This window comes from Chrysoperla carnea, chromosome 1 (assembly GCF_905475395.1).
Source record: "Chrysoperla carnea chromosome 1, inChrCarn1.1, whole genome shotgun sequence".
NCBI lineage: Eukaryota > Metazoa > Arthropoda > Insecta > Neuroptera > Chrysopidae > Chrysoperla > Chrysoperla carnea.
Genome location: NC_058337.1, coordinates 100,391,617 through 100,406,758, shown reverse-complemented (window position 1 = coordinate 100,406,758; position 15,142 = coordinate 100,391,617). Strand labels below are relative to the sequence as shown.

General features: G+C 28.7%; 1 protein-coding gene across 1 annotated transcript; it reads left to right on the top strand.

The window, feature by feature from the left end:
* Positions 1-4,398: 4,398 nt before the first annotated feature.
* LOC123292702 (tonsoku-like protein) lies at positions 4,399-13,549 on the top strand. Its single transcript, XM_044873419.1, has 11 exons — positions 4,399-4,577; positions 4,643-4,770; positions 4,838-4,970; positions 5,036-5,198; positions 6,637-7,070; positions 8,363-8,965; positions 9,678-11,139; positions 11,431-11,606; positions 12,513-12,854; positions 13,035-13,196; positions 13,269-13,549. Exons 1-11 carry the CDS (start codon positions 4,565-4,567, stop codon positions 13,547-13,549), a joined length of 3,897 nt encoding a protein of 1,298 aa, XP_044729354.1. The 5' UTR covers positions 4,399-4,564.
* The last annotated feature ends 1,593 nt before the right edge of the window (positions 13,550-15,142 follow it).

Below are 15,142 nucleotides of genomic sequence, written 5' to 3'. Positions count from 1 at the left end.
GAGATTCTTTTTAAATAATTTATTTCCGTATTATGGAATGTACTTCGCGGTCGAAGAAAAAATCGTGAAAACCAATCAAGAATAATATTAAAATTTTGATTGAATGCTGTGTTTAGAGTATGTAAAAAATATTTAAATTATAAGAAACATAAAGAAAAGAAATAATGATTATTCGTGGTTAGAGGAAAACCACGTAAAAAAACCTCAATCCTTTGGATTAAAATAAAATGAAAATAATTGAAAACGAAACGTGAACACAGCAAAAAGAATGAAAAATATTAAAAATTGATATGTACAAAAGAAATATTGATATGAAAATACCAAGAATTTTGAAAATCAATTTTATATATTTTCCTAAATATAAAAATAAAATACAACAATAACAATAATTGGCTTTAAACCACTCACTTAAATTGAGCCACTAAAACACTCATTGACGCGACTAAAACAAAATTGAGAAGAATGAAGACCGACTCCAGGTCGATTTGATGATATTTAAAAACAAACAATAGGGATGAATCGCCGATTAATAATAGACTCTAAAAATATAGTCTTTATTTAAGCATGATTATATTCGCTATTTAATTTATAATCTTGTTACTTTCTCCAATAGCAAATGCATATTGGTCAAGAAAATTCCAAAAAAAAAAAAAAACAAGTTCACGATCTAGAAAATTTTCATCTTTAGAACTGATACATCTTTTAACCTCTTCAGTACTTAATTAATTTGAAAATTTGACACTCATTGATGCATTTTGTACAATATATTGTACATGTGCTCTATATGGAAAAATAACCAATTTCACTTCAAAACTTTTGTGAAATATATTTTCCAGTTAATATAATTATTTTTGAATATTAATAATACATATTCTATAATATTTGTATTCATAAAGGCGTATATTATTGAAATATTTCAAAAAATATATTTAAAACAAATGAAAACAAACAATTGACTGAGTTAATTGTTGAAATACCATGTATAGACAGTTTTGATGACGCAATTTTTTGACGTCACGTAAATAAAGAAAGATTTCCATTCTTAAATAGCCACACACACACACACATAACTGATATTCCAATATTAATACCAACCACAAAATTTTCACCTAATTAGCGCCCTCGTGGGTAAACAGTGATGTTTACAAGAAAATGTTTCAAACAAAAGTTGTTTATTTTTTTATAAGAAACATTTTTTACATTTAAACATTTGTTCTATCTCTAACGGTTTACAAGATGGGTCATACGGACCCAAGACCCAATTGACCTATGTTTCTCATTTACGAACTCGACCTTTTTTGACGTCACGTAAATAAAGAAAGATTTCCATTCTTAAATAGCCACACACACACACGTAACTGATATTCCAATATTAATACCAACCACAAAATTTTCACCTAATTAGCGCCCTCGTGGGTAAACAGTGATGTTTACAAGAAAATGTTTCAAACAAAAGTTGTTTATTTTTTTATAAGAAACATTTTTTACATTTAAACATTTGTTCTATCTCTAACGGTTTACAAGATGGGTCATACGGACCCAAGACCCAATTGACCTATGTTTCTCATTTACGAACTCGACCTCACTTTTTACGTCTTAAGCACACTATAAAAATTTCAGCTTGATATCTCTTTTCGTTTTTGAGTAATCGTGATGACAGACGGATAGACGATTATACCAAAATTTTTTTCGTAGCATCAATATTTTTCAGCGTTACAAACTTGGGACTAAACTTAATATACTATGTATATTTCATATACATGGTATAAAAATAATTCAAAATTTTTGTTTTATTTTAATAGGGATGATGCCAGATGAGCAAATTTTAGCCCAAAAAGTTTTTTTCCTCCTCTAGATTAAAATTGGTACTATACGTATGCTAAATTTTTATGTACAACTAGCTGTGAACTTCCCGCTTTGCTGGGCAACATTCCCACTTTCACCCCTCCCCCCATATTCCATATCCTTTTCTAGGTTACTATCTAACACCTAACTAAATTTCATCAAAATCCGTTCAGCCGTTTAGGCATGATAGAGCAAAACTCCCAGCAAAAACCATAAAAAAATCACTAACTCAATTCAGTTTTCTGCCTACTTCCTACCCCCTAAGTACGATGACGTGATCATTTTGATCTTATATCCATTTTTAGGTAACCATCTATTACCTTACTAAATTTCATCAAAATCTGTTCAGCCGTTTAGACGTGAAAGAGCAAAAGTCCCAACAAAAACGACTAAAAATCACTAACTCAATTTAGTTATCTGCCTACTGCCTACCCCCTAAAAACGATGGCGTGATTATTTATATTTATATCCTATGACCATTTCTAGGTTATCATCTATCACCATACCAAATTTCATCAAAATCCGTTCAGCCGTTTAGGCGTGAAAGAGTAACAGACAGACAGACAGACAGACAGAGTTACTTTCGCATTTATAATATTAGTATGGATATATTGTACACCAGTAGTGAAGAGGTTAATAAAGATTTATTAGATGTCTGAATATAAAAATTTCGATTCGAATCAAAACAATGAAATTTATTAATTTTAAAGTCTAACCAACAGATTTTATTCTTTAAAGTCTAACCAATATTCTTAGTAAAAAAGATAATAGTTTAAAGTACCTTTAAGCTTTTACTGCAAAACGTTACTAAGCCCTGTAGATTATAGTGATCATGTGATTTTTGTTTAATCAAATTGAAAATCGAAATTGTATCATCAAGTTAAATTGATTTCAATAGGGGTTTTCATTTTCAAATCACGATTCACATTTGTTTCGTACTAAATGATTTATAACCAATGTGATAAAATGAATAACAAATATCTTCTATCTTAGTCCTACTTATTGCTGTCAGTACGAAAAAATAAACTCTGCACTTGCGCTTGACATGATGAAAAGGCCTATTGGATGATGTTTCCCAACAAACAACAGATTGGTTAATAGTTTTGAATGTAGTCCAATGGCACGTTCATACATCAACCTAAAAAATAATTCGGGTTAGTTATAGATTCTCTAAAAATATTTAACTCAATATGCCGATTTTTAACCGACATATGTATAGAATAATATATTCGGTATTTAATTTATAATCTTGTTAAAAGAAATATTATTTGAAAGTAATGATATTCAATTAGGTCAGAAATGCAATGAAACTTTTGTCAATTAGGTTATATTAGAAATGCAATTTTTTTGTACTTGCCTGTTTTCGTTTCTTGGAAAATAAAACATACGTCCATTTTTCTCTGTAGCGTTACACACAATTATTATATTAAAAATTCATTTTTTCAAGAAAATATCGAAAACTTTTTGATAATGATATAGACTTAATATCAAATATAAACAAGTATAAGCATGATTCAAATAACTGAGTATAATAAAAAGAAAATAAAATGTGAATGATCGCGACATCTATGAAGGTTTTTTTGAGTAGTATATTGATTTTTAGTGACATCTGTGGTCGTTTTTTTGTTTTTATCCATCTATGATTGTTCAGGTGAAATAAAAGTGGCATAAAAGTTGCCTATTAGAGTTAATGGTCTTGTTTACTGATATAGTCTCTGATGATATTAAATACTTATATTTTATATGGTATTTCATTAAATTATACTATTTTACGGCTTTTTATTAGAAAACTTAATAATACCGAGTGTAAATTCTGTGTTGTAAATTCATTTTTTTAAAGTGTAAATTATATATTGAACCATGGAGGTTATAAAGAAGGAGAACGATCGCTACGTGCTAAAGCGTTAGCGCGCCTGTCCCTGAAAATTTGTAGTATTTATAGTTCATTTTTCAGCCACCAGCCGCGCTGTCGTCGGTAAGTAGTATCTGCGAAGTTAGCTGTTTATGAGTGCAAGTAGATGAAGTTAGTACCATTCAAATTTATAAAGTAGTATAGACCAATTTATAAAGTAGAATAGATAATTTATAATTTATTCATTAGTAAATAACAATAATAATTTCATTATTTGCTTTTTTTTTTTCTTTGAATGATATTATATATACGTATATTAAACGTTGATAGATCATTTGAAATTAGCGCACAACAGCCCATTTTAATGAGACAACTTATAACTTTATAACCTCCATGCATTGAACTGTCAAAAATTGACAGATCACGTACTTATACGTCATCTCAGGAGGACACATATTTCATCTGTTTTTTGTAGTATAAGTCTATGGTGTATTCCATCTGTGTAATTTATCTCCATCTATCTAAATAAAAACAATCTAAACTGACTTAAGCTTTTAAACCTGATTTAAACAATGTATTGGTACTATCCATACAATGTGACTTCAAGAAGTTAAAGTCGTATGTCAAATTTGTAAATAATAATACAAAAATTATTTATAAACTTATAAATATATTTAATAATAATAGAGAAAACATTCGCCTACATTCCTATTCACTTCTTCAGTGTCAATTTAAAAATATATACTGTAAAATTAAAAAAAAAAAGAATTTTTATCTAAAATCCATTCATTTCCCGGAAACTGCATTGCGATAACAACTTTTTATTTAATAAAATAAAGCAAGATACTTTTTATAATCAAAACAAAAATGGATAAAAATAGTAAGTAATTTAATTGAAAAAAAAAAAAAATTTAATTGCAAATTAATTAATTAATGTTTTTGTAGAACTGCAAAATAAAAAACTAAAAGCGTTCAAAGAAGGAAATCAAAATAGCATTGCAGCACTTAGTTTAGAACTAGCGGAAATTAATACAACCGAAGGTCAATATGAAGATGCAATCAAAGATTATGAGGTAGAAAATTAAATAAACGATAATAAGCACAGATTTACTGATTAAAAGTTTTTTTATTATTTTATAGGATGCTCTATTGGCTTACAAAGCATTAGGAAAAGAAATGGATTACGGTCGTGTACATAGAATGATAGGTGAAATATACTGTTCATATCTTGGTGATATAAATAAAGCTTTAGAACATCAGAATATTTATTTAAGTAAGTAAAAAACGTTGTGAGAGCTACACTTTACAGTCAAATAAAAAAATTCAAATTTATTTAAGGAATTGCAAGAAAAGAAGATGATTTGCTAGAAAGACAACGAGCTCACGCCACACTAGGTCGAACATATTTTTGTGGAGCTACATCCGATGTTGATAACATTGATAAAAATTTATTAGCTGAAGCTCAAAAAGCTTATATGAAAAGTGTTGTTATTTGTGAAGAGTAAGAATTTTTTTAAAATTTTTATATCATCATCTGCAGGTCCGTAACTAGGGAAATAGAGGCGCAAAATTAAACTTATTTTTTAAACATAGACCAAAAAGTCAGTAAAAATCATGTAAAAGGCTCATTATTTTACATAAAGTCATTAAGTTAATAAATTCTATTTTTTTGATAATACAGGCAAATTTGATTTATTGGAATTTTTTTTGAAACCCACTAATTTTGGATCATTTTTTTCAGCTGCGATGTCAGTTTTTAACTTATGTGCTTAATTTCCTGACCAGGACTCCACCTTTTTGAAACCTATTAGAGCTGGAATAATTTTGATCACAAATTTGAAAAGTATGACCCAAATTTAGTAGGATTACATACTTGGCTTATCAAAATTTCCAAAATGATACTATTTGATACATTTTAATGAACAGGGAATATATTATTAATGACTACAATTTTAATACAATTTTGTTTGTATTATTTACTTTATTTATTATCAACAAAATTTCGATTTTGAACGTTAATCATTTCTTTTGCAAATTACCCCCGTATCATTTAGGAGAGTAATGAGTTCCTTAAATAAGTTTTGCTCGGAAACGTTGAGAGAAATCAATACTTTAATTTGATACTCTATCATTTGAATAAATTTAAAAAGTTTATCAATTAAATGTACAGACTCATTAACGCAAAAAGGACACCATTATGGCGGCTCTCCCCCATTTTGCCTTTATTCTTATGTTAAATACTATCTGTATACGAATTTTCAATACTTACTACCAGCGCTATGTACCCTTGTTACGGCCCTGATCATATGTATAAGGATCAGTAAATGGAGTTATACAATTTAAAATAAATGATTTACTTTAGGTTTCCTTTATTATTTTATACTTAAAAGATTCGAAAATAAATTATTGCTAAATTAGTGTTCAATGTGACCTTGCCTTTACATTTTTGTTCCCTTATTGTTTGTCTTGTTTGTTTTCAAATCTTGGGATCATTGGACGGTTCATATCAACGGGATTTAAAAAAAAAAAAAAAAAAAAAAAAAAAAATAGCGTTGCTAGAAAAGACATCTGGAAGTCACGTTCACAAATTCCCTGCACAATCGCCATCTTGTATGAATCGAAATGAAAATCAATACTCAAAGAATGATGGGAAAGTCCAAGTAATAAGTACCCACGTAATAATTGATTTCCGATTCGGGACAGGGGCCAACGAGGTTAAATTAAAGCGATTCCTAAAGGCTGGGGTTTAGTTATAGAACATCCGCTCGAAAAGTAGGCTTCAAGGGCAAATGCACGCTCAAATGTGCCTACATTATAAAAAAAAAGTTTTCTGATTCATACAACGGAGTAATTTTAATTTTTCCCATCTCAAATTTTTTTAGAATATTTCTGTAATACTATCGCTGTTTGAATTTTAATTTAATTTGTATTCTTATTAGATTGAAGGAACCGCTTGTAACAAAAATTGATAAACTTGATATGCGAGCACGATTATTGTTAAATTTAGCGAATGTTTTTGAATATAAAGGTGAATTTACAAAAGCAATTGATTATTTGGAAAAAGCAATAGCGCTGTGTAACAAAAACGATTTAATACAATCATTACAACAAAGTTACTATACGTTAGCGTTAGTCTATTCACATAAAAATGATTTCCAAAATACGTTACTATATTTAAATAAAGCATATGATGCGGCATCAAGACTATCATCGGATCGTATTGCTAAGCAATGTCAAATTTTATTAACAAAAGGTGAAATACTTGCAACAACTGGTGACTATAAATCAGCAAAACAAATTTTAGTTGAAGCGTTTAAATTGAAGCATCCAAATTTAAATGAACGTAAAGTTATCGAAAAAACATTAAAAATCAGTAAGTATTTGCAAATTTAGTTGTAGTACAACAATGTAGCCTCTAAAGTACCCTATCCAACAAAAAAAATTTTAGAAGGGGTATTTATTTATCTGCAAAATCTAATAGTACAATACATCTACTCAGGGAAGTTAAATAGTTTCGACACCGTTTTTATAGAAAGATCCATCAAACATTAATTAACTCTGGCAGCGTCCGTCAAGAAACAATTTTGAACCTTAGCTCATTGGTTTTCTGATGCGAACGTGGAAGGATTTATAGAGGCATAGATAAAAGGAATAGTTTAACAAATTTTATAAATTGCATTTAGGGGCCCACCATCATTTCCTAAAACAATGTATTAAGTCAGACATGCATTTTTTTAAATATATCCCCTTCAGGACCCACAGTAAAAATATTTAGCTAGATTATAAAATTATTATTAATTAGCTAGACCGGTTTCGATTGCTTTGGCAATCCTCTTCAGTAGCATTAAACCTCTTAAAATTAAACAATCTTAAAATTAAAAAAATAAATAAATTACAAAAATCCGAAAAAGACCGCAACACCCTGAAACAAATAAAATATTACCCTTCAAAATTAAAATTATTTACCATACATGTTTTGATAACTGGAATTTGAAATCCTGCCAACTGGCGATAATAATTTGTAGTCATTATCAAAACGGAATGTGAACTCGTTTTCATTAGTTCCAATTTAGACTCCCAGGTGGCAATATTTATGTATCATTTTTAAAGATCAATAAAAATATGTATTCAAATCAGGCAAACCCCGCTAACTGGCGATTATAATTCTTCAATTTAAATGCCGATTTCAGTGTAATTCTTTAATATTGCTTTGAGGTGTTCTTAAAATCCGATTATTGAAAAATTTATAGAAAGTTAACGATTTTTAAGCAACTTCGCCTCGCTGTAATAGTCTGATTAAGGCCTGAACTCGAGATATGCTCTTTATAAATCATTAAACAGATATGTTTAAGCAATATTAAAATTTTCTATATATCGAAATACAAAGTTCAACCTTTCATTTAATAATTTGATAATGTACCATCTACATCACACATCTAAACGGTTCAAAACGAGGTAAAAAAGTTCTCAATCGGTATGGAAATTGTGGGCAAACTTTTAGATTTAGTTATAGAATAGTGATATTTCTTACATTTTCCCAGAAAAATTTATCTAAACAATTCGGACAAACGTATATGCCTCATTTATTAATATAGATTTATGACAAATTGCTGATAAGTGCTTTAGTTTTAAAAACAATGTTCTACATTTTTCACTTAATTTCAGTTGCTTCTTTATATTATACCGAAGAATCTCTAATCGGAATTGCTGATAATGAATATGGACGTAAAAACAAATTGTATGAAACGATGGGTGACGCCTGTTGTGAATTAAAACTTTATACAAAAGCCATCGAATACTACAAGAAAATGTTGGAAAATGCACAACTAAATAATGAAACTGGCAAAGGTTTATCAGCAGCATATATTAGCCTTGCACAAACTTATAAAGACAATAAAGAATACGATTTGGCATTGGAATATTTTAAAAAAGATTTAAATCTTTCTTGTAATAATCCACAAGAAGTAGTTGAAAGCTACTTAAACATAACAGAAGTATTAGAATTATCTAAAGTTGCGTATGAAAAAATTGAACCGTATTTTAATAAAGCAATTGAAACTGCACACGATGCTAATTTAATTAAATTGGAAGAGAAATGTTATACGAAATTGTTAATTTTACAACGCAAAAGTGGAAAAAATGATCTAGTTGAGGTAACACTACAAAAACGACAAGCTTTGGGTGTTGATGCAAGTAGTGATAATGATAGTGATGAGGTTGAAGGAAATCCTGTTATTGAAAATTCAATTCAGTTAGGTGATATCTCAGGTATGATAGATTATTAATTACTCTTCATAAATTATACAAAAATACTTAGGGTATTCAATCTATGCTTAATCTCATAGAAAGGAAAATCAGATCGGCGCCACCGCTTCCAATGGATAATTTTAGCGATAAAGGGAAATGTTCTGACTAATTTTCAATTGTTTGCATGTAAATTAATTATTGAAAAATAATAATTAATTAAACTTATTGAATTAAAACTTATGAAAATAAGAGACAATTTTAAAGTACTTTGAAGACTATAAGATATGCTCTATGGAAACTTTTATTCAAAAACAATAAAGCTATAATCAATTTGAGTTGTAGCAAAATTAATTAAAATCACTTTTTCATGCGACGGAGCTTCCCCAGAATATTCTCGGAACAACCTTGTTTTTGATTAATTAATCAAAATATGACATCTTTTATACTATTTTTTCAAATAAAAAGTCACAACCGAATACAAACTAGAGCCTACTTTATGAATAATCTTATACCTTCCGTATTCCTTAATTCAATATTAATTTATCCAATTCCGATTTAAATGTTTTGCTGTCAAAGTTATCGTGTAGATCCTCTTTACTTTAGAATCAGTTCACAGTGAGTTATGTTTTTTATTTTCTTTTTTTAATGCCTATTTAAATGGATTAGGGCCCAAAAATTGATTACTTAGTATATTTTTAATTACAATAAAATATTTGTTTGGATTTCTCAATAGGTTTATCGGAAGATAGTGAAGCAGAAGAAAATGCTTCAAAAATAGTTAATCGCAGTCGACGATCAAATAAATTTCGGATTCGAAAAAACAAAAACGGAGAAACTCCATTACATGTTGCATGCATAAAAGGTAATATAAAAAATGTGGAACTTCTTTTGAATCAAGGTCATCCTGTAAATACTCGTGATAATTGTGGATGGACGCCTCTTCATGAGGCTTGCAATCATGGCTTTTTGAATATTGTCAAGCTTTTAATAGATAGTGGTGCAGATATAAATGATCGTGGTGGAACTGAATGCGAAGGAACAACTCCATTACATGATGCATGTGGAAATGGTCGTTTAGAAGTGATCGAATTACTTTTAGATCAGGGTGCTTCACCTTTAGTTAAAAATGATCATAATCAAACACCTTTAGATATTCTATGTAAAAGTAGAAGTTATTTAGAATATGATGAGTGCCAAAACATATTTTTGGATACTCTCATAGATCGAATGTCGAAAATTCTCAAGAAAGCTGGTAAATTAGAGAAAAATACCATGGCTTTAATTCATGATCAAAACTTTGAAACACCTTCGACGTCTAGAAATGAACAGTATTTATACACACCAACAAAGTCCCCACTTTCAAAACGGAATGAAACACCATCAAAGTCTCCTTATTCGAAACGTTATGAAACGCGTTTAACACAATCACCAAATGTATCAAAATTAAATTCCGATGATGAGGATGATAATAATGAACTTCATCAGAATTCGGCCACTCAAGAATATAGAGAGGCTATTAATAATTTACGTCGAAAACCAACAATGTCGCCACAGAGATATAAGCGAACACCTCCATCAAAACAAACTGCGTATATAAACCCAGGTGATGTAGATGATGATAATTGGCTTGAAAACGATATGCCTAATGAACCATCTTCAAAAAGACGTCGTATAAATAATAGTTTCGAACTTGATGCACCTTCGTCTTCCAGAACACCTAAAAGAACGAGCAAATCACCAGCTAAATCCAAAAAGAGAATCACACCTATTAAACGTAATATAAATATGGAAATAGAATCTCAGGATCAGATTGTATCATATGAAAACGATTTTCATGAACAAAATGAAATTATTGAAAATAATTCGAATTCACACTTAAATCGTAACATATTACGTCGAAAGTCACAAACAACTTTGCTAAGTGCTGGATTTAGTAGAAAAAGAAGTAGTACAGAAGTAGTTCGATCGGCTTCAATTGAATCCGATTTCGGTGAGGTCAATGCAACATCATCAAGACTGACTCAACCTGATTCAACTACTGTTCCATTATCGTCTTCCACTCAATTAGTTTCTAATATTATTTCGATTGATATTCATATTGAGAACAAAATTTGGAAAATTCCAATTCCACGACGCAATGTTCCACACTTAACTATTTCTTGGTTAGCGGAAGAAGCTGCAAAACGCTACTATAAGTAAGTTAAAGTAATTTTTTTTATCAGCAAAATCGAATTTTTTAAATATTGAGAAGCATTAAGAAGGCAGCCTGGTTTTTGGAAATATTCCAAAAGTATCATTTCCTTATTCATCATTTTTTGCTAGCCGTTACCCAACCGCGTCGCTAGGCATATTATATAGTACAGCGCCGGTTATATTGGTTTTTTTAATTGAAGTCAAATATGTAGTTACAATTTCTAAGATAGTTATACTTTAGACTTGTGTGAAGAAATGTTTCATTTTTAAATTAAAAATTTATAATTTTTCAGTAAAGAAGCTGTAAAGCCTACATTACAATTAGAAACCAAAGATAGAGCTATATTAGATAATAACGATCCATTGGAAATGATCATTACGTGCAATGAATTATTTACAACAATTACATCATGGAATTTACCATCGATCGTGGAAAGATACTTAGATGGCTGTAAAATTTATAAAACAGGTAACAAAAATTTTAAATATGAACGATTTAACGAATGGTACGTGAAAATAGTGTAATACTTGGATCGGGATATTTTCGTCCAATACAAGCTTTAAGAAAGTAATTTAAGTCAATATGATTCTAGAATCAGAAAATTTGGTTTTTTTTTTTGTGTATTAGCTGTTTTTGTACAAAAGCAGGATACTGATACTTAAAAAATGGCGCCGAAAGACAATCAAGCTCTACCTTGATTTGGGGGTAGAGCCGGCGCTGCTGACAGGAAAATTATTGATTGAAGTCGGTATTTTTGTAAATTATTTTTTACTTTTTTAAAAAAACATGATTTCATATTTTTATTATGAAACTAAATTTTTACATTTATTTCAAACTTTTGTGTACTTTATGCCCCTCATACATGATAAGTTTAATAGCTTTTGCTAACTCAACACATTTTCATATGAGGATGAGGCTGTAATTAAATGAAAAAATTTAGTTTTATAATAAGAAATATGTAAATTGTATCACTTATATAGCAGTACGAAACGTTTGTGTGTTCTGTATACGCAAACATACAAATATAATAAAGACACGGACAGGATGCATATAGATTGAGTCACTCACATAGAATAGGAGTGATCGAGTTGGTTACGTCCTAGATCGGATATATAGATAATTTGGGTTCAAACCTCGGCTTTTGTGTATTTTTTCGTTTCTATCTACTTGTTCAAATGAAAATACGTAATTTGCGTTTTACATTGAAGTGGACAATCTCACTCTCATATGTTAATTGGTATAATGTGTTGAGATACAAAAATCTATTTTGACTTATATAAATAAAAATAAAAATTTTAAATATTCGATTTTATTTGAATATAAATAACATATTTTTACGTAAATCATTTACATCATTTTTTTTATTTGTTACAGTGGTGGATTTTCATTTAAAAAAATGTTTGGATTCATGCCAAGCCACTTTAATATTAGATTTATCGAACGTAAATCTATCCGATAATCAAATAGTACCTGCATTAAAAGCATTAAAACATCAACGTACACTGGAACAAATTAATATATCTGGTAATTTATTTACCGATGATACAATTAAAATATTTTGTGAAGTATTACAAACATTAACGAGCTTACAAACTCTTGATATTAGTAATAATCTAATATCATGGGAAAGTATTAATTATATATCAGAAATATTTACAAATAATACAATTAATTTGCGTGAATTAAATTTCAGTTACAATAATATTGGTGATAATAGTATTAAATATTTATCAATCATTTTAAATCATATACAATTAAAATCATTAAATTTATCATCATGTCAATTTACATGTGATATATTTCGTCATCGTAATAATGAAAATGATTTATTAAATTTACGTCATATTGAATATATCAATTTAAGTGATAATATTTTAAATAAAACAAATTTATTAGTATTTTTAAATAGTTTAAATCCTTGTATATTGAAAGAAATTCATTTATCAGGTGTTGCAGATTTATCCGCTACATCATATATAACAACCGAATTAATTGCATTTTTACGATTAGGTACACCATTTCATTTAGAATACATTGATTTATCACGATGTCATGTTAGTGAATTCGAATTAAGAGAATTATTTGAAACATTAGAGAATTCAACAAAATTACATACAATTAATTTATCAGATAATTATGATTTAACTGGATTTTCATTACAAATGATACTTACGTCAAAAGTAAGTGTGGAAAATGTGATTTTAGAAAATTGTAAGAATATTTGTGTTGGACTTTCATTAGATATTAACAACATTGAATCCATACAAAAATCGATCAAATGTTTAAAAATTAATATCGTAGATGAGTCGATATTCGATTTAATTAAACATATTTGGAAAAGTGTTTGGAATGATAATACAATTATACGGAGAGGGAATGATAATTATGTCGAATTCGCAGTAAAAAAATAGAGTAATTTACTGTAATTTCATTTTTGGGAAACTTCTAAAACCGTATACTATCCGAGTATATTTATAAAATCCAAACCGAAAGTATAAAATATCCGAAATAATTTTATATCTGTGTTCTAAACTTCATATTATCCATGACAACCTTCTTTTTTTTTAATTAAATTAGCATTTTCTTTGTAAAATTTATCTCTTCCAAACATTAACCGTTTTATAATAAAAATCATACAAAAGCATAATAATAGCCTTATTGATCAGAAACTCTCGGTGCCAACTGGCACAAAAATCTGCTTCAAGTGATATTTTTAAATAATTTTAAGTAAAAATTTTTTAATATTTTTAATAATAAATTTGTTAGTAATTTTAATATTAATTTAATAACAATTTTAAGAAGATCAAAGTACCACCATAATAAAAAAAAAAGAAACTTTATTTTTGGAAAAAAAAAGAAACTTATTTTATTTCTTATTATTTGTTAAAAAAAATATATTATTATTCATTATAAATTATTTTGAATTATTATTTCTCTGGTGGCCTACTTAAGTACCAGAATACCATGTGATCGATGTGAACTTTACTTTTCTTTTCATAAAAATTATCAAATATCTCCGTAGTTCGTTGGGAAACCCACTTTTTTTATTGTTTTAATCGAAAGCTTATTATTATTTCAATCATATTGAATAAAAAAAGAAAGTTTTTTTACAATTGTTATTCATATTGAATTCTTAACCAAAACACAACTGGATTGATTCCTATTTACTTACATTATAATCCCTATCCCAATATTGATTCCTATTTACCTACAATTAAAAGTCCGGGAAACTGTCTTTTAATTTTTTTTATAATCATTAGCTAACGTAGAATTAATTTACACATTTTTAGCAAGTTTTAAATGACTTGCTATTCTATGTGGATCTCCTTAATAATATAGTAGTACAACTAATAAGTCGAGATGCATAGGAAAAGTGGGGAAACAGCACCGATTTTAATGAAACTTTTTTTAACGTGTTCATAGGACCCTAAGGAACATTCAGCCAATTTAACCTAGTCAGAAAGAGGCATAGGGCCCCAGCAGGGGGCATACGTAGACCCTTTTTTTTTTGAAATGCCTATTTTGTCTTATAATTGTAACCTAGTGTATATTTTTGGTCGCTGTATACGAATCCGATGTCAGATTGCATGGATTCTATGATGTCTTCCGAAAATCGTGTCATTTTTGATAAATACATTTGCCATTTTTATGACAATATATGACTTAACCAAAAATGGCACGGTTTTCGGAATACGTGGTAGAATCCGGTTATCTGACATCAGATTCGTAATTAACAATCAAAAATACCTCCTAGATAACAGTTTGGACAATAAGTTGTGCCAAAAAGTGGAATATGCATTTAAAAAAAGTTTGAGTTGTTACATATGCCCTCCGCTGAGGCTTTATACCCCTTTCTGATTAAGTTAATTTGGCTAAATATTGCTTGGGGTCCCATAATCATGTTACAAAGTTTCATTCAAATCATTGCTGTTTCCCCACTTTCCAATATTATTTCAATCCACATCCATATATAAGTATAGTAATGTTTTTATATGTAATATTTT